This window comes from Somniosus microcephalus, chromosome 5 (assembly GCF_052327205.1).
Source record: "Somniosus microcephalus isolate GS21.2 chromosome 5, FLI_Smic_1.0, whole genome shotgun sequence".
NCBI lineage: Eukaryota > Metazoa > Chordata > Chondrichthyes > Squaliformes > Somniosidae > Somniosus > Somniosus microcephalus.
In genome coordinates, this window is record NC_140991.1 from 262,658,734 (window position 1) to 262,686,441 (window position 27,708).

Sequence of the window (27,708 nt, forward strand, 5' to 3'; positions counted from 1 at the left end):
GAAATTTAAAAGCACATCGCCCAGGGATTCTTTAATCAAAAAAATGAATCTTCAGAACTGTAAATTATTGCGAATTCTTACAACCTGTCCACACGTCCTGGAACTCCCTACCTCACAGCACTGCGGGAACACCTTCACTGCACGGACTGCAGTGGTTCATGAAGGCGGCCCACCGCCACCTTCTCAAGGGCAAACTAGGGATGGGCAATAAATGCGGCATTGCCCGCGATGCCAACATCCCGACAATGAATTAAAAAAAAAAATCTCTCCACTCCATTATCAGTAGCCGACTCTTCAGCCATCGTGTCCTTGACCTCTGGAATTCCCTGCTCTTTCTTCATAGCCTGACAAATTTTTTCCCTTCAAGTATTTATCCAATTCCCTTTTGAAAGTTGCTATTGAATCTGCTTCCACCACCCTTTCAGGCAGTGCATTCCAGATCATAACAACTTTGTGTAATTTTTTTTTCCTCATGTTGCTTCTGGTTCTTTTGCCAATGACCTTAAATCTGTGTTCTTTGGTTACTGACCCTTCTGCCAGTGAAAACATTTTCTCCCTATTTACTCCAACCCATCATGATTTTGAATACCTCTATCAAATCTCTCCTTAACCTTCTCTTCTCAAAGGAGAATAAAGCCCAGCTTCTCTAGTCTCCCCAAATAACTGAAGTCCCTCATCCCTGGTACCATATCGAAGTGCATTGGATCTTTAGTTCCACTTTCCATAGATTTGCGGGTCCCCACGCTCTGGTGATTTGGTGTAAATCCCTCTAGTGTCTGGAATGTATGATGCGTGTTGTTGATGTGCTGGGCAGCTGTTGGTGGAGGGCCAAGAATGGAGCATGATTTTGGAGAATTTCTCCAGAGCACTACGTAGAGCTCTGCAATGGCCATTTTCATCCATTATAAGTGGAAGAGTGTTTAAAAGTGTAGTCACTTTCTGTTTTACTTTACAGAAAGATAGAAATTTGACGCTTGCCCATCTATCTTGTACAGTAAGTCCATCGAGCACCCAGCCTCTGAACTGACCAAACTCACCTCAGCCCTTGGTCTCTGAGACCTGGACCAGTTCAGAGGTGTATGGGGGCAAACAGCAGCATTATCTTGAGGCCTACATGCCTAGAAAATAATATTGCTGCTGCTACTTCATCCCTCCACATAGTGATTTTCCCCAATTTACTATCGCTGTTGAATGGGTACCAGATCTGTAAATGTTTTGTTTTCAAATGTCTTTAAAAAAACTGGAAAGTGAAGACAATACCACAATTTAATAATTATCTACTGTGCCAATAGCATCAAATAAAGAACATGTCAAAGGGACGAAGGAGATTCCAGGCTGACCTGTGGTTTTGGAAATTAAGGCCCAGCTTGGGGTCCTGGCCTGCAGACAAAGTTGGGAGGTTAGAATCTGGAACCTGCCTGGACGTTGTCATGTGGGGACTGCCTTAGAAATCAGTGTTGGAGAGTTGATGGGAGGTCATAATTTAGGGCTGGCCTTGGGGTGTCTTGTCCGTGGCCTTCTTGGAAGTCATGAGACATGGGATCATGTAAGACCCTAAGGGTCACTACTCAGCATGTAAATAACAAAATCCTGTCCAGCCTGGGACTGGAAGCTCTGAGAAGCAGTTAGCTGGGGTGCTGGGGCTTGTAAGATTGGGGAGGCAAGGACTCTTTCCTGTCAGTGCCAGGTAACCCTCCTCTCTAGAGTGGGGTGGTGTATCACAACCACATTGTTGTCTCGTTTACATGTTACCTCTTAGCTTGAGTGTCAGCTTCTACTTGTGCCCAGAGGATCCAGCTCTACCTTTTCTATCTCCACCGGCAACTCCATCCTTGTTGCTATACTCTTTGACTGCTTGTCCAGCACCAAGTTCTAAATGAGTCACAAAGTTTCTTGCAGCTCATTATAAGCAAGATCAAAGCCATCCTTTCCCACTCCCAACAGCAACAACCTACTTCTGGCCTCGAGTCCTCCACTTTCCCCAGCAGCCACCTTGGGCTAAACCCAGAGCCTCTGCAATCTACTCTACCCTGAGCTGAGCTTCCCACCCCACATCCAGTCCAAGATCATTTATTGCCACCATCAGAGCACTGCTCACACCTCTACCTTTTCCTCACCACTGCTCAGATCCTATTTCACCTCAAGGATTGATTTCCTTAATGCTCTCCTTGCTAGAATTCAGCCTTCACAGATTCCACCTCATTCAGAACTCTGCAGCTCATGTCTTCTCCTGCACAAAGACCACCACTCCTGTCCTTCACGAACTCCACTGAATTGGCCAGTGAATTGAATTTAAGATCCTTATCCTATTTTTCAAATCCCTCTTATGGCCTTGCCCCACCTTATCTGAGTGATCGCTAGCTGTACAAACCCACAAGCACACTCTGTTCCTGACCATGAATTACTGCTTGTTCCCTCCTCTCTGCTCCACCACTGGTGGCTGTTACTTCCTTCTGGAATTCTGTCCCTAAGCCACTTGCCTTACAACCTCCCTTCCTACTTTCAAAACCCTTAAAAAAAAAAATATTGGGGGAAAAATTCAGTTGGTTTGCGCCTCTCGCTAATGCCTTAAGAGGGCGCTAATGGGGCGCAAAGCAACTAGCGCCTGTGCGTGGCGATGTTTGCACCGCTGACGAAATTGACTAGACATTTTGCGATGGCGTTAAACACTACCGCCACGATCTCCTGCGCCGGCAGATCGTGACGTCAGTCGAGTGTGTAGCGCCCCGGACCAGATATTGAGTGGCGCCCCCTGCCTTACCGCCTGCCGCTAGCAACGACAGGTTTAGGGGAGCGTTTTGCAGTCAGGAAGGGACTGGGGGAGTGCTATTTAAAGGCGACCGCTTCCTGCCTTTTTTTGTTGGTGACATTTTTGCACCACGCATTCTGAGAGAGAGAGAGAGAGAGACTTCTGGAGAGATTCAACGCAGTGTGAAGGAGTTTTGGGTACTGAGCAGCACTTTGCAGGTTCATTTTGATTTGCCCTTCCTTGTATCGATTTAGAAGAGACTGTGGGGGCTGCACTCTGAGCTCTTTCCCTGGGTCTCTCAATTGTTCTTTCCAGTAGATTTGATGCACAGGTCTCTCCAGGCCAAGATTCAAGGCTGCAATGAGCAGGATGTGGATGGAGAGCAAGATCAACCCTCCCCTTTAAGAACTGGCCGGTGCCAGTGTGTCTGTGTTCCATTGCTGACTGACATCACATGAGCTTCGCCAGCGCTCTGAGGTAGCGCCTCGCTCCTCGGCCTTTGCACCTTAAGACAGGTGTGTAGCGCCTGATTTAGCGCTTCAATCAACTCCAGGGGCGATAAAAGCCAAGTTTGCAGTTGGAGGCGATAATTAGCGCCAGGCGCTAAACTTTGTGCACGGCTGATAATTGTGCCCCAAACGGGGAGATACTGAATTTTTTCCCCCATTCTCTTTGATTTTGGCCTCAGACTCCTCCTTCTCTTCGCTCCATTGTTGCCCTGCTCTTTCCAGCTCAGTGTCATATTTTCTTGTTAAGTGCACTTGACTATTTATTGCATGAGCAGAGCTACAGAACGGGATTTTTTTTGTTGAATGAACAATTTACATTGTGAACTGACAGAGGGGATTGAAAGTCAAAGGAGCAATTGGACCAGGTTAAAGTAGCCCATGCCAGCCTACAACAGAACCTGAATAGCATTCAGGCTTGGGCTGACAAGTAATATTCGTGCCAGGTAATGACCATCTCGTACAAGAGAAAGCCTAGTCATCTCCAACTGACCTTCAACAGCACCACTGTCGCTGAGTTCCCCACTATTAATATCTTGGGGGTCCCACGTGACCAGAAACTTAATTGGACTAGTCATATCAGCACTGTAGTTACAAGAGCAGGGCAGAGGTTGGGTACTTTATGTCAAGTGGCTCACCTCCTGACCTCTCAGAGCCTCTTACCATCTGTAAGCACCAAGTCAGGTGTGTGATGGAATACCATTCACCTAGATGGGTGCAGGCGCAACAACACTCAAGCTCGACACCACCCAGGACAAAGCAGTTTGCTTGATTGCTCCTGACACTGAATTCAATATTCACCCCCTCAATCACCCAGTGCACTGTGGACGTAGTAAGTGCAATCGCCAGGATGCACTGCAGCAAATTACCATGGTTACGTCAACTGCACCTCCTCCCCTTGTGACCACAACCACCAAGAACAAGAGCAGCATTACCTCCAAATTCTCCTCTCAGTCATACACCATCTTGACATGGACACATATCGCTGTTCCGCCATCATCGCTGCGTCAATATCCTGGAATTTGTTACCGATGGGAGTACCATCAGTACAAGGACTGCAGCGATTCAAGGAGCAGGCCCACCACCTCGGCAACCAGGGTTGTGCATAAGGGCGGCCTTGCCAGCATCACCCACATTCTGAGAACAAATAAAAAAGCATTTTAAACCCTCCCTAGCCCCTTAAGTTTATTGTGAAGAGGGTTTTTTTTAAAGCCATGTTAAATGTTAGCACCAGAATTGTGCTATTGGCTGAGGATGTAGAGCACCTGGCCTGTAGCTTGGTTTCCTAAGGTGCCAAGGCTATACAGGCGCTCTCGCACAGCTCCAAAGCAACAGCCTACATTGTCTTCTATAAAGAGGCTCCAAAACATCTCTTGTCAGTGACCCTTATAGATGAGTCTCACAGGGAGAGACCTAACGTGAGGGTTTCCCTGCAGTTAATAAAATTGATGACTAGAAATTTTCTGTGGTTATAATTTTTTGCCATAAAATGGGTGACTTTGAACAAAAGCTTCTAACACCCTCCCCTGTACTTACCTTCCTCCTTTTAACCATTTTGTGCTATTAACTGGATCTAAAAATGCATGTTCCTTTTAAGAATAAGTGGAACATAAACTCACTCTAGGATACAGTTTGCATTGTTAATAGTTGTCATGGTAGCTAGCAATTTACAGTGCTCCTTGTCCAGTAGCTATTTTGTTTTACAGAAACAAAGTCTTGTGTCCTAATCCCCTGAGCAATTTATAAACTCTACGTTGGGCCAGTACTACCTATGGCAAGACACAAACACTTGTTCAGAGTGATTTAAGACGTCTCCATTAAATACTGCAGATGCTCCAAGCTATGCCATTGGAACAGTGCAGTTATTTCAGTTGCAGCAAGTCATTCTGAAAGCTCCAAGTGGCATCATCAATCTCTGCCGTAGCCAGCTGCAGATCTTCACCTCGTGACTTTCCCTCATCGTGACATATGGAAGACTGTTACCAGGCAAAATCTGGATCACAACTGAAACGCTATCCTTTGACATCCGGCATTTTGTACAGAGCACAAACTGAGCCCTTTCACATCAAATTCTTTTGACATTTTCTCCAACTGTATCTGGGATTCCAGCCCGAAAGTAGGACAAACATGTTGACATTTAGGTATGTGGGTTACGTCAGAGCACACAGTCAGAAGCATGAGCCGTCAGCAGAGATACAGAATTAGTTTTATTTTTATCTTTACAAAGTGTTGCCTCCTTACAACCAGACTTTTAGAGCAGAAGGTTTTGCCAGCTGCAACTGGGAGATTTCCAAACTTTACTAAAGTGATAAAATTATATTTGTCAATTTATGTGAAGTGGCTGAAAGTCGCATTAAGTGTTTCTGCTTGTCTCATCGCGATAGTCACCAGCATGTTCTCTAGATGCATATAAATGACTTGATATTTTTGATCCAACTACTTTCAAGGATTTTATACTAGATCAGTGTAGGGAGTGCCAGACAATAATTAGCCTAAAGGGAAATTTCAGTGGTTCTTTAAACCAATGGGGGGGGGGAAGAATTGCTCAAGTTGCTTTGTTCATGATTGCCACCAGACTTTCTTGCAAAATCAGGACTCTTCTTTTCAGGCAGGCTTACAATTTCACTAAAATACTGACCAGTTGAAATTTTCACAAACACAATTGACATCCCGACACTTGACCCATGATTTCTTAGTGATTGCTGATATTTAATGATATCCTAGTTGGTAATTCCAGTCCACTAATCAAATACAGGCAAACTTACTTGAAAGTCTTGCATTTATATAGTGCCTTTCACGACCTCAGGATGTCCCAAAGCACTTTACAGTCAATTAAATACTTTTTGAAATGTAATCACTGTTGTAATGTAGGAAATGCGGCAGCCAATTTGCATACAGCAAGGTCCCACAAACAGCAATGTGATAATGATGAGATAATCTGTTTTAGTGATGTTGGTTGAAGGATAAATATTGGCCAGGACATTGGTGAGAACTCCGTGGGATCTTTTACGTCCACCTGAGAGGGCAGACGGGGCCTCGGTTTAACGTCTCTTCCAAAAGGCGGCACTTCCGACAGTGCAACGCTCCCTCAGTACTGCACTGGAGTGTCAGCCTAGATTTTGTGCTCAAGTCTCTGGAGTGGGACTTGAACCTACAGCCTTATGAATTAGAGGCGAGGGTGCTACCAACTGAGCCACAACTGACAACTTGCATAGAAATTTTCCAAATAATTACAGTTTGTAATAGTACTTGATTTGAGTTAGAAATTAAAATTCTTTCAATATTTATGACTTGAGACCTCATGGTTGTTTCTCTCTTGGCACAGTTACCACCCAATTCTTTCATCTGAACTGTAGAACAGATTGTGCCCGTATCCAGGATTTCAAAGGAAATGACGGCTTAATTTATTGTCTAACCTGAGGAATTCTCTGGAACTTTGCTCGTGAACCATTACCATGGATATCTCCAAGACCTTTGACAGGGTCTGGTACCGTGTACTTCTAAACAAGTTGCCATCATATAGCCTTGCATCGAAGCAATGCTCATGCCTATCTAGTTTCTTCTCAAATTACTCCATCTGTGCTATGGTTGATAATTCATCCTTTGACTCCTTTTCCATTAACTAAGAGGCTCTGTCCTCCCTCCCAAACTGTTACTTATTCATGTAAAATATCTCTTTCTCTTATCATCTTGTCTTTCCATTCTTTGGCTGATCATTTCCACGTTCATCAATTTACTTCATATTATGCACGTTCACCTCATAACCTTCATTCCTGTCTCAGTGCAGTAGCTGAACCACCAAAGCTTGATCTTCTCCGTGCCCTTTGAGGCAACAGAACTGTGTTTCTTTTCAGTTCTTCAACGACACAAGCCCTGATTTTCATTCCGGGTTGGTTTTGGACGGGTGGGTGGTGGCGAGGTCAATTGGAAACTCACACGCTGCTACAGAATGAGGTCACGGCTGCCTTAACTCCGGGGCCTGATTAACATGCTGCCAGTACACTTCCCAACTGGAACTCCTGTTCACCCTGGCCCCATAAAGGAAAGATAAAAACTTAACTCTTTCAGCCTCTTCTAGGGCTGATCCTCTTTCGGCCTGGTGGGAGCGCCACATCGCCCTCCCCACTCAGGCCTGAGTTAAAATTGGGACCTGATGTGCATATATAAAGAAGGACCCTGCCGGCTTTGGGCGGGTGTCCTTGCTGCCTCCTCGGGAGAGGTTAAAATCACGGCCGGCGAGATCCTGGTAGTTTTCCAATGGGTAAGTAACCTGGGTGACTTTAACTGCCCACCCGCCCCCACAGTTTCTTCATGTGACATGTCTAACCAACAGCTACCACCTCTTTCCTTTAGTTCCATTCTTAATCCTTCATAACCTGATTGACATTCTTGGCATTACCATCTTGTCTAACCTCAAATATACTCCTCTGTCTCCTCCATTGCAAAAAATACCTCTAAGAAGATTGTTTTCCTATGTTTATTGCCCAATATCTAGTCATACGATTGCATGATCTAGGGAGTTGTAACAATGAAACCCTCTTATCATATGAACTGGATACGGTAATCTCTCGCAAGCGGTCACATAAACGTCTCCAATGTTCCAAAAGGCAGACGGATTCACTCTTTAGTGAGATGATGACGAGTATAAATCACCACACTGATTTATCTTGCAGTTGTTAAGTGAACAATGAAAGTGACATTTATAGTAAATTTAGCCTTATTTTGACTTAATTCAGTAAACCTCCTTGTAGTACAGAAAATAACCAAACATGCCACACTGTCCCGATTAGTGGGCTAAATTAACTTTTTTGACCAAGGTTTCCACTGGCCCTGGATAGCCCTATCTCAAAAAGGCCAAGGCCTCACTCTGTCTATCTCCAGCAGACCTTGTAGAACTGACTCCCGACCATGTCTCCTATCCTTTATTCTGGGCTGGACAGAAAGCCAGCAGCTTGACACCTGACCCTCTTCTGAGCCTTCTGTGTGTCTGGGAATTGACAAGTGGGGCTGCCAATAAAATTGACTACTGCCCTTCTGGGTAGGGACCCCCTATAAACCATCTCCCGCTGCTCCCAAATGAATATAGTTCACAACAATAATAGATGTGAATGATCACTGGAATGTTAAACAAACTCCCATTGTCTCAATCAATCTGGATAGACACCGTCCAAATTCTAATTCACCTCTCCCAGTACTGCTGTCCTGTGAATTCAACCACTTGAGAGCTAAAGTTAACATAAGAGCAACATAATCTAAATTACACCAAGATCCTTCCATGGAACAAGAGTCAGAAATTCCAAAATTCAACAACTTCTGTTTAGTTTATGTTCAAGATTACACTCATAACTGGGTGGACACTTAACACCACTTCTACACTTCACCAGAAATATAACTTGTCATCTAATCCCTCTCTCACTTCCCACATCCAACCTCTTTCTAACCTTGTCCCAGGCTTGAAATCTTTGGAATTCCTCACCTCCTTCAGTCTTTCCGTCCTACAATCTCAAGACTTTTAAAGCCCTGATTTAACTTGTGTTCTCTTTAACGCTTTGAAACCTTATTAGGAACTGCACTCTGTGCCTTGGCCTTTCACCTTGGTTTCTCAATGAAAAAAAAAATAGTTTTCAATGTCAGGTCATCTTCCATGGTCTTGTATTACCCTGGCAGGAAAAAATAAGTTGTTTGGTAGGGATGCCAGCGGTAAAGGTGGCTTTTGTTTTTCTTCAATAAGAAACATCTGTTGAAGGTTGATGATGGTTATAAATGTGTGGTTATGTGCAGGGTGTATGTGCAGAATACAAAGCCTGCAAAACTGACAAAGTAATTGCTCTGCTTTTACACTTGGGCCAAAAGTTGTGACCTCAACACTTTTTCAGGCACCATAATCAGAGGGATCAACAGCAGGGAAATGTTGGCAGTGACTAGTATGATCAAATAATTTGACCGCTCTAATTTCGGGTGCACTTTTTACCGAGAACCTAGGTGGGAGACCAGGGCGCATAGTGCAGGACACTCCCAATGTTGTAAAGAGTACAACAGATGATGAGGTAAATCTGAGAATTAGTGGTTATGTGATATAAAAACAGAAATTGACAGAAACACGCAGCAGTTCCTCAGGGCAGTGTCCTAGGCCTAACCATCTTCAGCTGCTTCATCAATGACCTTCCCTCCATTATAAGGTCAGAAGTGGGGATGTTTGCTGATGACTGCACAGTGTTCAGTTCCATTTGCAACTCCTCAGATAATGAAGCAGTCCATGCCTGCATGCAGCAAGACCTGGACAACATTCAGCCTTGGGCTGATAAGTGGCAGGTAACATTCGTGCCACACAAGTGCCAGGCAATGACTATCTCCAACAAGCGAGAGTCTAACCACTGCCCCTTGACATTCAACAGCATTACCATTGTCGAATCCCCCACCATCAACATCCTGGGGGTCACCATTGGCCAGAAACTTAACTGGACCAGCCACATAAATACTGTAGCTACAAGAGCAGGTCAGAGGCTGGGTATTCTGCGGCAAGTGTCTCCCCATCTAACTCCCCAAAGCCTTTCCATCACCTACAATACACAAGTCAGGAGTGTAATGGAATACTCTCTACTTGCCTGGATGAGTGCCGCTCCAACAACACTCAAGAAGCTCGACACCAGCCAAGACAAAGCAGCCCGCTTGATTGGCACCCCCTCCACCACCGGGCTACCGTGGCTGCAGTGTGTACCATCTACAAGATGCACTGCAGCAACTCACCAAGGCTTCTTCGACAGCACCTGCCAAGCCCGCAACCTCTACCACCTAGAAGGCCAAGGGCAGCAAGCGCATAGGAACACCACCACCTCCAAGTTCCCCTCCAAGTCACACACCATCCTGACTTAGAAGTATATCACCGTTCTTCGTCGCTGGTTCAAAATCCTGGAACTCCCTACCTAACAGCACTGTGGGAGTACCTTCACCACAAGGACTGCAGCGGTTCAAGAAGGCGGCTCACCACCACCTTCTCAAAGGCAATTAGGGGATGGGCAATAAATGCTGGCTTTGCCAGCGACGCCCACATCCCAGGAATGAATTTTTTAAAAATGTCAGGCAGCAGATGTGGAGAGAAACAGACTTAACCTTTCAGTCTGATTCAATGCTCAATCCCTGGAGTGGGGCTTGAATCCGCAACCTTCTGACTGGGAAGAGAGTGCTGCCACTGAGCCAAGGCTGACACCGAGGTAAGAAAGATTGTCCCGGAGAAAGAAAGCTTTATTTTTAAGTCAAAATGGGTTCTGTTTTGAAAGTCAAATGAGTGAGAGTTGCCAACCATGACCACAAGTTTCTGCATTTTTTGGAGATAAGCACTTGTTGTGACAAAAAAAAAGCAAAACTACCACAAAGTGGCTGACCACTTCATATGTTCAAACATTTAAACAAAAATTGCCGTAGATTTTAACTTCTTTTACTTGTTGGCCAAGCTGAGATTGGAGTGTAAGTGGGGGTTAGTGCCACCTTGCGCAGTAAACTAGCAGAGCACATCGACCGTCCACTAAAGAACACACTCAGTTATTATTTCATTGGGAATGAATATTGGGCAGGTTGTTATAATCCCCTCCGCCAGTTTACCATGCAAGTGGTGAAGGTGAAAATTATAGACGTCAGTAAAACAGATTATCTGGCATTATCACTTTGCTGTTTGTGGGACATTGCTGAGCGCACATTGGTTGCCACATTTCCTACATTACAACAGTAACTACACTTCAAAAAGTACTTAATTGCCTGCAAAGTGTGTGGTACATCCTGAGGTTGTGAAAGGCACTATATAAATGCAAGTTCTTCCTTTAAGTGAGTAAAAGGTCAATTTTTAATTTTTTAAGGTCTCGCGTGGAACTCCCTCCACTGTACCAGCCATACTGACAAGTGAATATTTTACTCCAGGTGTTGGTGAGCTTAAGGGGGAGAATTTTAACCCCAAAAAATGGGTGGTTTGGGGTCAGGTGGGAGGTTAAAGGGTTAAAAATCCGAATCCCAACCCCAACCCGCCCACTTCCGGTTTTAACGGAGGCAAGACGAAGGGTGGGCAGCCAAACCGCTCACAGGAGGCGGGTTGGTACTTTAAATATTATAATGAGGCTCTGTGCCTCATGGTGATCCACCAGTTTAAATTTAACTCTGGCTGGTTGGGTTTCCACCTACCTCCTGGATCCAGCGTTCCTACCTGACCCATCCACTGTGATTGCACCACCCTGCCACCATCACCCCCCTCCCCGGCCTCCGATCTCCTCCACCCCCCGAGGCCTCCGATCTCTTCCACCCCCCGAGGCCTCCGATTTCCCCCTTCCCCACGAGGCTCCGATCTCTCTCCAGCCCTCGATCCCCTTCCAGCCTTCCGACCTCCCCCAACGGCCCACGATCACATTCCTGCCTCCAATTACCTACCGACCTGTTCCCCTCCTCCCCCCCGATCCTTGCCTCTCTCCTCTCTGTGGCCTGGTGCCGCAGGCCTACCCGCCCGACAGCCAGCCAGCCAGCCTCTCCATCTGGCTGGCTGCGGACATGCTTTGAAATGCTAATCAGGCCCTACCGTTAAATTCGCCAGGGCCTGTGGGAAACTCGTTCTCATGGGTTTCCCGACCGCTTTTCAGCATCCCCGCTCCCTACCCGCCTCCAAATTAAATTTCAAAGTATCACCACAAATTTTTTGTTACAAAATTACAGTCTGGCAAACTGTCCTTTTACTGGAGTAAGTAAATTGCCTGTGTCATTGCCCATGGCCAGTTGATGTATGTTTTTTTTTACACATAATTGGAATAGCATTTGGAGAGAAACTTCAGAAACTCCACCATGGACCCAACTAATGGCCAGAGCCTGCAACTGCATAGTGACCGTTGACCCAGCAAAATTGAATGGGACATGTCCTAATAATTTACAATGTTAAATGTTGAGGGAAGCGTGACCAAAAATCTTGACAACAGTGAATGTCCTATGTGAGATTTTATATAATGTACTAATTAATTTCCTGTGGGAAGTCAAGACCACGTATAGTCTACAAATGATCTGTCTTCATTTTTATATAATACTTTGAGTTTATATTATTTACAGTTAAGTGGCAAAACTTACATGGATTTGGGAAGCAGAGAAGTAGAGTAGCTTGGAGCTGAGGAATTAATCTGCAGTGCAGGCTGAAGAGCTGGGAGGCACTACAGCACCACTACTGGTGGGATTGTGCCATTACACCGTGAGAAGTTTCCATTATAAATGTGAGCACAGGAATTTAGACAGGAAGTGCGTGTAGACGTTAGATTTTTAATATATTATCGCTATTGTTCAAAAGTAGTTAATATTCTCCCATATAAAATGGGTGACGAAGGCCAGTTGTATTCTGGCTTTTCAGGAAATGAGTTGTATGTTTGATCGTGACAATCAGTTCTGAAAAAGAGAAATGCTATAGGCGTTCATTTGTGGTTGAGTTTTATCAGAGATGGAAAAGGATGAAAGGAGGAATATGACGGTCCATGCCGACCCTACCCCTTAGTCAAAAATACTTACTTGGGATGTGCAACAACAGATAGCTTTCCGGTGACTAAGTTCTACCATCTCCTGCAATCTGACGTGCAGACAACGTCGAGTGCAGAAATCGTACATCCAATGGCCGCCATGTCAGCACAGCACTGAACTTTTATGCCTCTGGCACTTTCCAAGCCACCTTGAGGGCATATGCAACATGAATCAAAATGCAGTGTACATGTATGAAGCAGGTTACTGATGCATTGTTCACCAGGGCAGACACTTTCTTCATTGATGACCAGCCATACGCGTGACCAGCCGTACGAATGACCACCAGCACAAGTTTGTGCAGGTCCATGTCTGCTTTCCAGGCAATGGCCATTATTCCTTCATTTTAAAATAGTCTTGAAGGAGAAGCCAGGGGGAAAGCAAGGTTACTGTCTTCTGCAAAATCAAAATATTGCTGGAAATCTGAAATAAAACCAGAAAATGCTGGAAACACTCAACAGGTCAGGCAGCATATGTGGAGAGAGAAACAGAGTTAACATTTCAGGTCGATGACCTTTCATCAGAACTGGAAGATGTTAGAGTTGAAAAGCTTTTAAGCAAATACAGAGCTGGGAATAAGTGGGCGGGGAGGGGGGCAGGGAAAGAACAAAATGGAAAACTCTGAAAGGGTGGAGGGCAGGAGTGATTAAATGACTAAAGGGATGATGGTGCAAGGCAAAAGGAGGTGATAATGGGACAAGCATGGAAACAAGATGGATCCAGAGGAGGTATAAATGGTTACTGCAGAATAGCAGAGGGGAAAGGAAGCATGGAAAATCTGGCAGAGGAAAAGGCTCCCATTGTCCAGGAATGTGGTGGAAGGAAAGCAGGTAAACCCCAGGGGTCCGGACTATCCCGCCAGCCATGTATCGTGCCCTGGCTCTTGAGACTCTTGGAACAGCTATAAACACCAACAAACACCAATACAATGAGGCCCATGCAGCCACCAGGATCATTATTGAACATACTATAGGCATCTTGACATGGCATTTCAGATAGCTGGACAGGACATGGGACATATTACAGCACAGCCCCTGGCCTGGGTCTCCAAGTTTATGATTGTCCGCAGCGTGTTGCACAATTTTGCCATTTTGAGAGGCCTAACCATGGATCAGGTGGAGGAAGCCAGTGTCAGAGCAGGTCACCGACAATGACCCTGAAACACCTTTATAGCTAGAAAAAGTAGTACGCCAGGCTGTCATAGACAAGACTGTTCCCTAAGTAGTTGAGCTGCCCAATATGCTAACAGTTCTGCCTGCATAACTATGCAGTGCTCCTATATACCATCCCCAACATCATCTTCTGCAATGCCTCAAGTGCCATGTGTCCTTTGATCTGATGCTACCTTACTCTGCACCTGGAGCGCCTCCCAACAACTATAAAGCATGAGCGTGCACTTCCACCATTGTCCTGATGCATCATGGTCACATACTATTCCCGTCGAAAGCTTGGAGGCTGAATTGGATATAAAAAAGAACTTGCATTTCTAAGAGTGCTTTTCACATCCTCAGGACATCCTAAATGCTTCATGGCCAAGGAAATGTTTTTGAAGTGTGTTTACTATAATGTAGGCAAATGTAGCAGCCAATTTGTGCACAGCAAGATCCCACAAAGAGCAGTGGAATGAATGGCCATTTAATGTCTTGGTGGTGTTGGCTGATGAACGTTGGCCAGGACACAGAGAGAATTGCCTGCTCTTCTTTAGATAAAGTACTACAGAATATCTTGTGGTCACCAAAACAAGCCGACTTTGTTTGTATGAGGGGCCTCAGTTATGGGCTTGCTTCTATAATTGTATGAAGACGGAGGAAGGAGTTTTCAGTTTGCATGTGTGCCTGCAATTTATCTCTTGCACACCATTATTCTCTCTGCCCATCTAGCAAGTGACAGTATAAACAATTGTACAGAACTTAATCATTTAAATAAATAATACAAACTTGATGGCACTATTCATTCATCATCCGAAAACTTCAAAGTGCAATTGTATCAACTTTTTGCAGAAAGCATTAAATATTTGTTAGCCATGTCTTGTGCATCAGGCTTTAACAAGGGTTACCCGTCCATTCAATCAACCTCACTTTAGCTCTTTGTATTAAAGTGTATCAGGTTTTAGTGCCAAGCAGCTCATTACTTTAATGGCCGTGTTTTGCCTGCTGGTGGTGAAAGGTCAAATGTGACATTCGATTGAGATGTTCGAAGGGGTTTTGCCCATCAATGAGATGTTTTAATCGGTTTAGTAACGCATGTCCGTGTCAGTGTTTAGAACTAGCAAAAATGTTTAGCATTAATTCATTACAATTCCTACAGGGAATGTGCAGGGCTTTTCTGTAGATTGCTACTTACATACCTGGGATTTTGATTTGCACGTTCTCGAATAGTAAACAAGCGGAGTGTGTTTTAAATGGAAATAATAAAATCTAAGAGTCGCACATTTTTTCATATTTTTTATAAAGGACAGTCTATTGTGTTTCAATTCAAAGTTGCTTCATTTGAATTGCCTGTTAATTTGAGTTTTTACAAGCACAGTGAAGATAAGAGCTCTTTTAATTAAGTTGCTTTATTCAAATTACAACCTAATTCAATTTTTTGTGTGCAAAAATAAAACAAGCCTTGGACTTAACAGGCGTAGACTGTAATGATATTTTCTGAGCCAGTGCTAGCAGTGCCTTCCCCCCCCTCCCCCACCACCCCACCGCCCCCACAACCCAGTGCACTGAGTGTTATATCAGTTTCAACATTTGCATTTTTAAGATCAGAATGATGGTCCATCCGCAAACTGGCCAAAGCCTAAAGGGGGAGAAATTCAGTATCACCCCTGGGGCGCAATTATCGGCCGTGCGCAAAGTTTAGCGCCTGGCGCTAATTATCTCCTCCGACTGCAAACTTGGCTTTTATCGCCCCTGGAGGTGATTGGAGCGCTAAATCAAGCGATACACACCTGTCTTAAGGCGCAAAGGCCGAGGAGCGAGGCGCTACCTCAGAGCTTTGGCGAAGCTCGTGATGTCAGTCAGCAATGGAACACAGACACACTGGCGCCGGCCAGTTCTTAAAGGGGAGGGTCGATCTTGCTCTCCATCCACAACCTGCTCATTGCAGCCTTGAATCTTGGCCTGGAGAGACCTGTATATCAAATCTGTTGGAAAGAACAATGGAGAGGCCCAGGGAAAGAGCTCAGACTGCAGCCCCCATAGTCTCTTCTAAATCGATGCAAGGAAGATCAAATCAGAAAGAACCTGCAAAGTGCTGCTCAGTACCCAAAACTCCTCAACACAGCTTTGAATATCTCCTGCAGTCTCTCTCTCTCACTCAGAATGCTTGGTGCAAAAATTTCACCGACAAAAAAAGGCAGGAAGCGGTCGCCTTTAAATAGCGCTCCCCCAGTCCCTTCCTGACTGCAAAACGCTCCCCTCAACCTGTCGTTGCTAGTGGTAGGCGGTAAGACGGGGGGGCGCCACTCAATATCCGGTCTGGGGCGCTACCAGGGCGTTGCACTCTCGACTGACGTTACGATCTGCCGGCGCAGGAGATCGTGGCGGTAGTGTTTAGCGCCGCCACAAAATGTCTAGTTAATTTCGTGAGCGGCGCAAACATCGCCGTACACGGGCGCTAGTTGCTTTGTGCCCTATTAGCGCCCTCTTAAGGTGCTAACGGGAGGCGCAAAGCAACCAGATTTTTCCCCCAAAGTGTCATAACATTAACAGGAAATTCTACATTAGACTGCATCCAATATGCGCACACAAGGATTTGTAAGGGACAAGCTAACTGTAAACTGCAGGTCAGACACATGTTAAGTCAGGCCCATTGTATCTTACGATTTATTTATTTTTTTCCCCTTAACATTTTGTCTCGTTCTCTCTCCCAGAATGAGATGAATGTGCTTCTCAAACCCATATCTGACAGAATGCAGGAGATTCAGAGCTTTCGAGAGAAGAACCGTGGCAGCAAGCTGTTTAACCACCTGTCCGCTGTTAGTGAGAGCATCGCAGCACTAGGGTGGGTTGCAGTGGTAAGTGGAAAGCTTTACTATTGAATGAATGCAGTAGTGTGGGCGCTGTTCAGAGGCTCCCAGTTTCAGCATGGCAGACAGTAGCTATCTCCCTCTCTAGCCTATTAGTGCTTTGACCATACATGATGAGCCTGTGTTCAGGATTGCATGGCTTTTTTCAAAAATGCTATCAACAAATTTAAGAGACGCCCTATGAGTGTTTTAAAATATGCAATCAAATCTCAGTAACTTCCTAAACCACAATAGTAAAACTCAAGTTGTCCACAGCCTGTCTGAACCCTGAGGTTAGATTGCAGGCATAAAATTATGCATGGGGACTATTTGTATTGCCAAGGTTGTCCAAACTGCAGTCCTGGGAATATAGGAACAGGAGTAGGCCATTCAGTTCCTCGATCCTGATTCGCAATTCAATTAGATCATGTCTGTTCTGTATCTCAACTCCATTTGCCCGGCTTGGTTCCATATCCCTTAATAAAGTCACAAGTAAGGAGTGATGGAATATTCTCTATTTGCCTGGATGAGTGCAGCTCCAACAACACTCAAGAAGTTCGACACCATCCAGGACAAAGCAGCCCGCTTGATTGGCACCCCATCCACCATATTGAACATTCACTCCCTCCAGCACCGGCGTACCGTGGCTGCAGTGTGTACCATCTACAAGATGCACTGCAGCACCTCGCCAAGGCTTCTTCGGCAGCACCTCCCAAACCTGCAACCTCTTCCACCTAGAAGGACAAGGGCAGCAGGCGCATGGAAACACCACCACCTCCAAGTTCCCCTCCAAGTCACACCCATCCTGACTTAGAAGCATATCGCCGATCCTTCATCGTCGCTGGGTCAAAATCCTGGAACTCCCTCCCTAACAGCACTGTGGGAGTACCTTCACCACATGGGCTGCAGCAGTTCAAGAAGACGGCTCACCACCGCCTTCTCAAGGACAGTTAGGGATGGGCAATAAATGCTGGCCTTGCCAGCGATGCCCACATCCCATAAACGAATATAAATAAATAAATAAATAAACTTACTGTACAAAAATCTATCTATCAGTCTCAGTTTTGAAAGTTGACCTAGCCTAAACAACCTTTTGGGGGAGAGAGTTCCAGATTTCCATTACTGGGGACACATGTTCCAGCTTTACAACCTGACCCTTGCGGCTCAGCCAGCTTAATCTTATTTTCATTCTGAATTTTTACTTGCTGGTTTGTCCAGTTTGAATATTGTGGGGCTGGAGGTTTGGAATGTGCTGTTTTTACCATTATTGCCTCGCTGGTGGATAAATCCTAAATCAGAACAAGATCTGTTAGCACAAGCAACTTGAAAATGAATGAGGCTCCGTGGTACAACCTATACAGCCTAGGAAAACACAAAAGCTTGCTCACCAATGTTGTAGGTAACATGTTTTTTTTAACTTGTGTGTGGAGGGTGTCAGTGCTAGGGAGCAGAGCACTTTGTGTTTTGGGCACTCAAATGTTGGCATCAAGTGCTTGAATTTTTGGACCTGCAAGGCAGCTGTCAAACAAAACATCATTGATGTGACTCTGTTGTGAATGGCAGCTATGGAATTTGAGAGATTGGATAAACAATTCTCTGAAAATGGTACACCCGTACTATCTTACAAAATACACCATCTCATAATCAGAGATTGAGGAATCAGATGGTATCTTACAGCCAATAACACTGTATAACTTTAAAAAACTGGAGCTATATTTAGTGTCATGCTTATCAGAATAGAAATCTTCAGTGGGACAGTTTAGAAACTCCATGATGATGTTAGCAGATGATAAGCATTTATCTGACTTTCCCTATAAGGCTGGGCACTTTGGAAAAGAGTTTTCCACTGTGCCCACATTGCCTTGCGGCCCTGTATGTTACAACTCAAGGCTCTCCTATTGGTTAGTAATGTAACTCTCAAGATTATTTAATTATTCTACTTTTAAATGTATCAAAGTAATGAATGGAGCCCTAGCTATTTAGATTAACTTTTTAATCTGATCTAATCTATTTGTTGGTGGTTATATCACTGATGAGGTAGCTCACTCCTCTTGTTTTTAACCAAGACATGACCAGATGAAAGAGCAATGGGGAAGGAGCAGAGGAGTGGGACTAATTGTTCAGCTCTTTCAAAGAGCCAGTACAACCACGATGGGCTGAATGGTTTCCTTCTGTGCTGTATAATTCTATGAAAACATCAAAGCGTTGTGGCATCTGCTTTACTGGTTATAACTGGGCGACAAGTTAATAAACAGTTTTCTGTTGAATCTAATGTTTTTTTTCTGCAACTTTCTCTTTTCTGTGCATCCTTCTTCTCCTGACACTTTGCTGTTTTGTTATGAACTTAGGCCCCTAAGCCAGGTCCTTATGTCAAGGAGATGAATGATGCGGCTACCTTCTATACTAACAGGGTGTTAAAGGAGTACAAGGACATGTAAGTTTGCCTCTCTTGCCCTCCTAGCCATATGGTGTGTTCTGTTTAAATCTGTTGCTTGCATATTCTGCATGGTATAAAATTGGGAATAAATTCCAAAGAGTAGCACTATAAAATATTTTGAAAACGAATTAAGATGAATTCAGTGATAACTTAAAATTCAACTTTACATCATGGCAACATTGTGTTCAGTGCTTGAAAGACAATGTTTAGTGATACTTATTTAGAGATTAATACATTGGGTAGTTACAGCCCCCCATAGGTCACAGCTGCTCCTTCCAGCTTCCCACCTCTCGGCCTTCCTCTACCAACACACACTGCAGGCTAAGGCCACTTACAGTTAACTATCTCTTTCCCCCTCCCCGCCACTGTAAACGAGAGTCACTGGTCAAAGAACAAGTGAAGTATCGAGGCAGTAGATGGCCAGTTAGGACTTTGACTGAGATGCAAGTTTCTTATCAGATGGTGCTCACTTTCCCCTTTCCTTATTTTTCAATGCGGCTGGTTGAATAAACCAAAATATTGCAGATGCTGAAAATCTGAAACGATAACAGAAAATGTTGGAAATACTCAGCAGGTCAGGCAGCATCTGTGGAGAGAGAAACAGAGTTAACGTTTCAGGTCTGTGGCCTTGCATCAGAAATGGTCATCGACCTGAGGCGTTAACCCTATGTTTCTCTCTTCACACATGCTGCCTAACCGGCGGAGTGTTGCCAGCATTTTCTGTTTTTAATATAAATAATGTCTTTGGCCACTTCATTCCCGGATAGGTTAATTGGTGGTTAGATTATCGGTGTTTCTCTGGCACCACAGTGGCATTTGGTAGGCAAGAATTCTTTTTAATATCCCTTTATTGTATACTGTTGATAAGTATCCGATTCCAGAGCTGCTAAATTGGCCGATAGCATCATGGCCTAGAAATTGGAGGGTTTATCGCCGCCCGGTACCGCCAGAATTGGACGAACAAATGGCGGCCACCGCTCTTCCGCCAGCTGGCGGGGAGGTCCTGTGGCGGCCGCCATTTTCAGATGGCCAGCAGCGTTGCCGATATTAGCGATCGCGAAAATCATGGAAATTATGCAGATTGTGATGTCAGTGAGTGTGCAACGCTCACTTGACGCCCGATCTGCGAGGTTGGAGTTTGCTGTTCAACTTACCGGCATGCCTTTAGTGCGATGAGCTGAGCAAGCATTGACAAGCGGGAAGGAGGCTCCAGCAGCGGTATTTAAAGGGACCATCAGCAACTGCTTGCCGCTGACATGTTTCTGCAGTTTGACCGGCTCTGGGCAACTTTCTGCAACTCCAGCAGCTTTATTAACTTCTTTCAAGGTTCTAAGCTAACAGGGAGTGTTGTTGCAAGTAGCGAACGCCTTCGTTCTTATTTAAAGGCTTCTGCTCACAACACTTGCTCACAGTCACGGGGGCTCTACTGGCAATCCCCCTCATGCTCGAGTATCTCTGTGAGCGGGAGCCGAAGCAGCAAAGACGAGAAGATGCACACAGAGGGAGGAGGAGGAGGGGCAGGAGGGCTCTCAACAGGAGGCCTTACCCACCTAGGGTCTTCCGAGAGCGCTCTCTTATATCCAATTAAGCGAGGAGCAGTGTCTCGGGAGGCTCTGTTTCACTAAGGAGGCGGTCACAGAACTCTGCCACCTCCTGCAGCCAGACCTGCAGCCTGAGAGCAGGGCGACCACTGCTCTCCCAGTGGCAGTCAAGGTCACCGTGGCCCTCAATTTCTTCTCCAGCGGGTCTTTCCAGTCTGCAGCAGGAGATATAGCTAACGTCTTCCAGTTCGCCATCCATCGCTGCATCCGGGAGGTCACTGAGGTTCTTTACTCCAGGAGAAGGGGTTATGTTGCCTTCTCTCTGAGCAGAGAGAAGCAGGACGAGTGCGCTTGTGGCTTTGTCAGGATAGCAGACTTCCCCATGGTGCAGGGCGCCATCGACTGCACACACATGGCTTTGCGGGTGCCGTATAACAATCCTGAGATAAAAAAGAACTTGCATTTATATAGCGCCTTTTTTTATTTGTTCCTTGGATGTGGACATCGCTGACAAGGTCAGCATTTATTGCCCATCCCTAATTGCCCTTGAGAAGGTGGTGGCGAGCCACCTTCTTGACCCGCTGAAGTCTGAGATGTTAGCTGTGTCTCCTTTCACAACCACCGGACGTTCCAAATGCCCTTTACAGCCATTGAAGTACTTTTTGGAGTGTAATCACTGTTGTAATGTAGGAAATGTGGTAGCCAATTTGCGCACAGCAAGCTTCCACAAACAGAAATGTAATAATGACCAGATAATCTGTTTTAGTGATATTGATTGAGAGATAAATATTGGCCAGGACACCGGGGATAACTCCCATGCTCATTTTCAAAATAGCGCCATGGGATCTTTTACATCCACCTGAGAGAGCAGACGGGGCCTCGGATTAACGTCTCATCCGAAAGACGGCACCTCCGACAGTGCAGCACCCCCTCAGTAGTGCAGGCCTAGATTTTTTTTTTGTGCTCAATTCTCTGGAGTGGGGCTTGAACCCACGACCTTCTGACTCAGAGGCGAGAGTACTGCCAACTGAGCCACGGCTGACACCTAATGATCTTCCGTAACTGTAAAGGCTACCACTCCCTTAATGTGCAGTTGGTGTGCGACCATGCCCAGCGCTTCCTGATGGTCAATGCCCGCTATCCTGGCAGCAGCCATGATGCCTTCATCCTGCGTCAGTCCGGTGTGCCAGCAATCTTCCAGCCACCACATCACACTCGAGGGTAGCTGCTCGGAGACAAGGGCTATCCGCTCTGCAGCTGGCTGATGACTCCCCTCCGCAATCCCAACACTCGTGCCCAGCACTCATATAATGAGAGCCATGCTTCCACCAGGAACATCATTGAGCAGACCATCGGGCTACTGAAGCAATGGTTCTGCTGCCTTGACCGCTCGGAAGGAGCTCTCCAGTACACGCCGGAGCAGTTGTCCCATTTCGTGGTGGTCTGCTGCAGGCTTCGCAACTTGGCCATCATGAGGGCGCAGCCCTTGCCAGCAGGGATTACGGGAGGATGAGGACGAGGAGGGAGGGAGGAGGCAGGCAGCAAATCCCCCTTCCGGACGGGCTGTCCGTGAACACCTCATCAGACTCTGATTCCAATGAATGAAACCCCAGATCCCCGTTGCTCACCACATCCCCATCATACCATCCCTCTGTCACTGAATATCACAGCGTCCTCCTGGGCACAAAGCTGAAATGAGAGCCAACACAAAAGATTCTAAACAAAATTAATACATTTATCAAAAATCAATTCACACATATTTACGGTAATGATATGAATAATCACCCTTGTGCAATCCCTTAGTGCCTATCGTTCGGGTGCCCTTTTCAGTCCAAGTACTCCTACGAAGTGCTCCCCCAGTAGCTGCACCATGGCTGCTGGAAGGCTGCTGAGTTTCCATGAGGGAGACTTCGGATGGCTTTGCAGGACGACCTCGAGCAGTTCTTGCCCTCGAAGGCCTGGCTGCAGACTGCACCACCTCAGCATGGGCAGCAGCAGTCTGGGCTGGCTGGATGACAGGCAGCAGCAAGGGCAATGGCGGAGTGGCAGTGGTGGGAACAGGAATGCTGTCATCCTGAGAGAGGACAGCAGTGTCCTGCTCCACTGACCCACTCACACTCCCCCGGGGTGGGGCGCCTCAGCATTCCCAGCAATCTGTTGGAGCACAGATTGCTGGGCTGCTGCGACACCCTGCAGGCCCCGGTCGACAGTGGTAAACCCAGTCACGAGGGCAGCAATCTGAGCTTGGGCGGCACCAAGCAGAGACTGCAGGAGAGTGGTCTGCGCTTCTGCTGCAGCACTAAGACATTGGTTCGCTTCTACCTGTACTGCAATGGCAGCTGCAACATCGCCATCACACTCACCATCATGTCTGGGTCGACACAGTGTCTTCGGGAGTTTTCCATCATTTCCAGCCTGGAAATCATGGTCTCCAAGCTCTGTGCAGAGCTTCGAGCAATGTTGGAGGCAGACTCCTCCATGCTCCTTGACATTGCCAAGAGGATCTCTGGTAGGCTTGCCATTGCACCTAGCAATTCAGTGTGCATCCTTCTGAAGGCTGCCCCGACGAGGTCCTCATCTGAGTCCTGTGCAGAAGAACTTTTGCGCGAACTCTTCCGCCAGGGAGCTGGCCCCTGAGCTACCCTTTCCCCTGGGCCTTGCTGCAGGCCACTCGTGCCCGGTGCCTCACCCTGTGCAGATCCCACTTCTACACCAGCCTCTAAAGTACTTGCAGTGCCAGTTTCTGAGCTGGTGCCTGCGAGTGACAGATGCAGTGACGCTGTGTCGTCGTCTTCTTCTCCCCCCTCGCTCTCCTGCATCGCCTCGGGCACAGGCTGCTTGGGTGCTTGGTCTTGGTTAGCTGATGCAGAAAGACACAAGAGTCGGGTTATGGTGAGGGGAGTGGGGGTGGGGGAAAGCAAGATATGCAGGCATACAGCATCAGCAGCTTGAAAGTGAGAAGAGATTGTGGGATGAGAGGGAAGTGGGATGTGAGCAGAAGGATTAGGAATGAGCATTCCGTTGTTGTCCACAAGGGCTTCAACTTTGCCGGTTACCACAGCCTCTACGATCTGCTGCCCAATGATCTCCAGGATGTCAGCCTGTCCCCCGCCTGTCTGCCACTGCTCCCTCCGGTTATGTGCGACCTTGGCCTGCAAGAGAAAGAGAAGTGTGTCAGTGAGCGTAGTGCAATGTGTTTGAGTGATGTGCCTGCCATAGTTGAATAGCTGTCAGTGTGCGCAAGGCGTGAGATGTGGGTGTGAGTGTTGCAGCAGTGGTAAGGTTAAGAGAGTGAAGTGAAGCTCTGATTGTGAGGTGTGAGAGGTGATCATGGAATCATAGAATGGTTACAGCACAGAAGGAGGGCATTCGGCCCATTGAGCCCATGCCAGCTCTCTACAAGAGCACTTCAGCTAGTCCCACTCCTCCACCCTTTCTCCGTAGCCCTGCAGATTTTTTTCCTTCGGGTAATTAATTCCCTTTTGAAATTCACGATTGAGTCTGCCTCCACCACCCTCTCAGACAGTGCATTCCAGATCCTAACCACTCGCTGCGTAAAAAAGTTTTTCCTCATGTCGCCTTTGGTTCTTCTGCCAAACATCTTAAATCTGGTTCTCGACCCTTCTGCCAATGGGTACAGTTTCTCTCTATCTACTCTGTCTAGACCCCTCATGATTTTGAACACCTCTATCAAATCTCCTCTCAGCCTTCTCTACTCTATGGAGAACAACCCCAGCTTCTCCAGTCTATCCATGTAACTGAAGTCCCTCATCCCTGAAACAATTCTTGTAAACCTTTTCTGTATCCTCTCTAAGGCCTTCACATCCTTCTTAAAGTGCGGTGCCCAGAATTGGACACTATGGGCTCGATTTTGCTAGGCCCGAGGGGGCGGGATTGGAGGCGTGAGTTGTTAAAATCGCCAAAATTGGTGGGCGGTCCCGATCCCGCCTCCATCCCACCTCCTGAGCAATTTTCCCAAATGTGTGTTTTCTGACCCGCTTTCCACCCTGCTTCCAAGAGGCAGGATAGGCCTTTAACAACCACTTAAATGCCTCTATAATCCCATTTTGAGAGGCCTTTCCGATTTTAACACATTTCCCCCATCCTACACGCCTCCTCTGGAACATGCCAGGTAATGCTGGCGGCCTCGCAAGTGGATTGCTTACAAACAGCTGCAGCTCCACCATTACAAAGGAGTTTTCACCAATGATCGTTTGCAGGTGGCAGAACTTTGTTGTTTCAGGTCTGGGTGAACTTTTAGCAGGCATACTCAGTGTTGTGGAAGTTTGGAACCTGACACCCATCTCCAGTGTGACCTCCTGGGAAACCCCTCTCCCCACCTTGACTAAGCGCTTCCTCAACTGAGGCATATACCAGAAGCATGGTGACCATTTAATTCCTTTCCTCCTGGACATCAGATTCGGATGAAGACCAGCCGCGGCAGCAGCAGAACCATGAGCTACGGTAGCAACAACAGCAGGAGCATCAACAGGAGTGCCAAGCTGCTAGTCACCCACCTGAAGATGCACAGGCCAGAAGGCGCCATAGCGTGACCATATTGCTGCCCGGGATGCAAGGGACGCACGCATATTGGTCACATTTGCTTAGCCTGTACAATCAAACACTTTTGCCTCGCACCTTCTTACCAGAGCATCGACAATGGACAAGAACCTGCGGATTCCTATCACTCTGACCACCATAATGACAATTGCAAGTCGCCCTAAGCCCTCAATGTGGAAGTCCCGTTTGCGAAATGACACAGGCCACAGCTTCAACAGTTTAGCATCAGAATTTTTTATCACAATAAACACAATATAACACCCAAGTGACTACCCTTGTGACTACTTGTGCATTATCTTCCTCTTACGCGTGTTCCTACGTGGTGCTTCCCCTGTGGCTTCAGCAGATGTGGAGGCCCCTTGCTCACTTGCTGCTCCTGTCTCAACACCTTTGGCGGCCGTCCTCTGGGGTTCCGAACCTGTGAGGGCTCGGCAACAGTCTGCTACTCCTGCGGCTGTGCAGGGGATGAGACGCCCATCTCATTTGGGTGAGGACTCTGGTGGGGCTATGACTGAGGGCTTTGCAGTGGCATGGTCGTGTGAGCGCTTGGAGAGGAGCCCCCACTTCCTTGTTGTTTACCACCAACATCCCTCTCATAGGTCAGCCCCACTTCAGAGCTAGCAAGTGGCTTGACAGCACCTTGCTGCACTTCAGGGGGACCATGAGGACCCGTTTCTGCACTGGAAGTCCTACTCCAGAGGACCTCCATGAAGGTCTGGTTTCTATGCTCAATAGCTGACCATCGCTCCTCAAGAGATGTCATTCTATTCTGAACAATGACCATGTTTTCTACACTCTGGCGCCTTAGCGCCTCCATGGCCGTAGCCATCCTCTCCTCTACTGTAGCCATCCTTCCACGGAGGCTGCCATCCTTTCCGTGGTGATGCGTTCATGCACCAATGCCTCCACAAAGGCTCTGCTCATGTTCACGATGGACTTCTCCATTCGCTCGACACTCGTAGCAACCCTGGAGACAAAACCTGCCAGAGACTCCTGCATCTGTTCCTGGAGTTCCAGCACCGCTGTCCTTCTGTATGGACCCGGAGGCACAGGGTCGACATGCAGCTGAGCCGAGCTGGCAGAATCCTGCGCCCTCCGACGAGGACTCTCCACTGCTGTCCCTGTCTCCACCATCTGCTGATGCTCACTTGTGAGCTGTGATACACCAGGTGCCAACACTACTCTATCTTGCGAAGGTCCCACCGAGGTGTGAGTGTCTGCGCTGGTGCTGGGTGCTCTGAATTCTGCTGACGCTGTGCCCTCAGAGGTTGCAGCTGCCTCTGCAGAGTCTGGAAGCTCAGGCTCTTCCTCCTGGACAGTGGGGACGGGGGCTCTCAATGGTCCTGTGGAGGAGTAAAGGAAAGAGTTAGAGATGTGAGGTAAAGGTACATGAACATTGAATAGTGCAGATGATCATAAATCAATCTGTTAGAGCATCAGAATCATTATCAGTAACTCATGCAATGTCAATGAGAGAGATGCCAAACTATTCTGTCACCAGCTTGCTGTGATGCACCCATCTGTCCGTCCCCCACTTGCGTGTCGTCTTCCACCCCCACGATCTCCAGGACCGCATCTTCCCAGGGGATGAGGTGGGCTACTGAGGGTGGCCCTCCTCCTGTCCTCGCTCTTTCTCTCTTTTCCTGCAATGAGGGAGACAAGTGGAGTTTAAGTGCAAATGAAGGAGTGAGTGTAGAGAATCAATAGCATAGATGCTTAGAAGGAGACAAAGATGGAGTGAGGTGGCAAGACCAAGGGCCCTCCCTGTGTGTTGTCAGTTGTTTTCATAGCATCACAGTGATAGGGAGTGTGAGGGCTGCATAGATGTATTGTTAGGTGAATGTGACCATAGAGAGAGAGGGAATGGGTAAGGGTGCATGGATGTCAGTGTCAAGTGGGATGTGGAGGAAGAGATTGCTAAAGCTGAGTGCTGGTGAGGAGAGGCAATGGGGATCAGATTGAGGGTGATGGGAAAGTCATACTCACTTTTCCAGTGCGCAGAAGGTCATGAAACCTCTTCCTGCACTGAAGCCAGGTTCTGCGGGTTATCGACAAAGAGTTGACCTCCTGGGCCACTGGATCCACACAGCCTTGGTCTGCTGGGGAGGCTTCTTCCTCCCTGAAGAAGGGAAGAGCACCTCTTTATTGGCTCTTGCTCCCTCCACTAAAGCTTGCAGGGCAACGTCATCAAACCTGGGAGCAAACCTAGGTCTCTCGCTGGTCAATCTGCCTCCAGTTCCCTCTAACATGAAAGGCCAAAAGGTTGGCAGTCTGCAGAAGAAGCAAGGCTTGTTGCAGACCTTAAATGCAGCAGCAATGATGATGTCATCGGAGGCGAGTTTCAGACTGAAAAAACTAATTGGGCCATGGGTTCCCACACGCTGGAACTC

General features: G+C 46.9%; 1 protein-coding gene across 5 annotated transcripts in view; it reads left to right on the forward strand.

Annotated features, from left to right (window-relative positions):
• cap2 (cyclase associated actin cytoskeleton regulatory protein 2) overlaps positions 1 to 27,708 on the forward strand; it is a 295,674-nt gene that overhangs the window by 178,460 nt on the left and 89,506 nt on the right. For 4 of the 5 annotated variants that reach the window (XM_085988892.1, XM_085988893.1, XM_085988894.1 and 1 more), the window contains 2 exons: positions 16,646 to 16,789; positions 19,129 to 19,214. In XM_085988892.1, coding sequence (XP_085845018.1) covers positions 16,646 to 16,789; positions 19,129 to 19,214 — 230 coding nt within the window. The remainder of the gene's footprint in view (positions 1 to 16,645; positions 16,790 to 19,128; positions 19,215 to 27,708) is intronic. The other variant, XM_085988895.1, reaches the window with a different exon arrangement.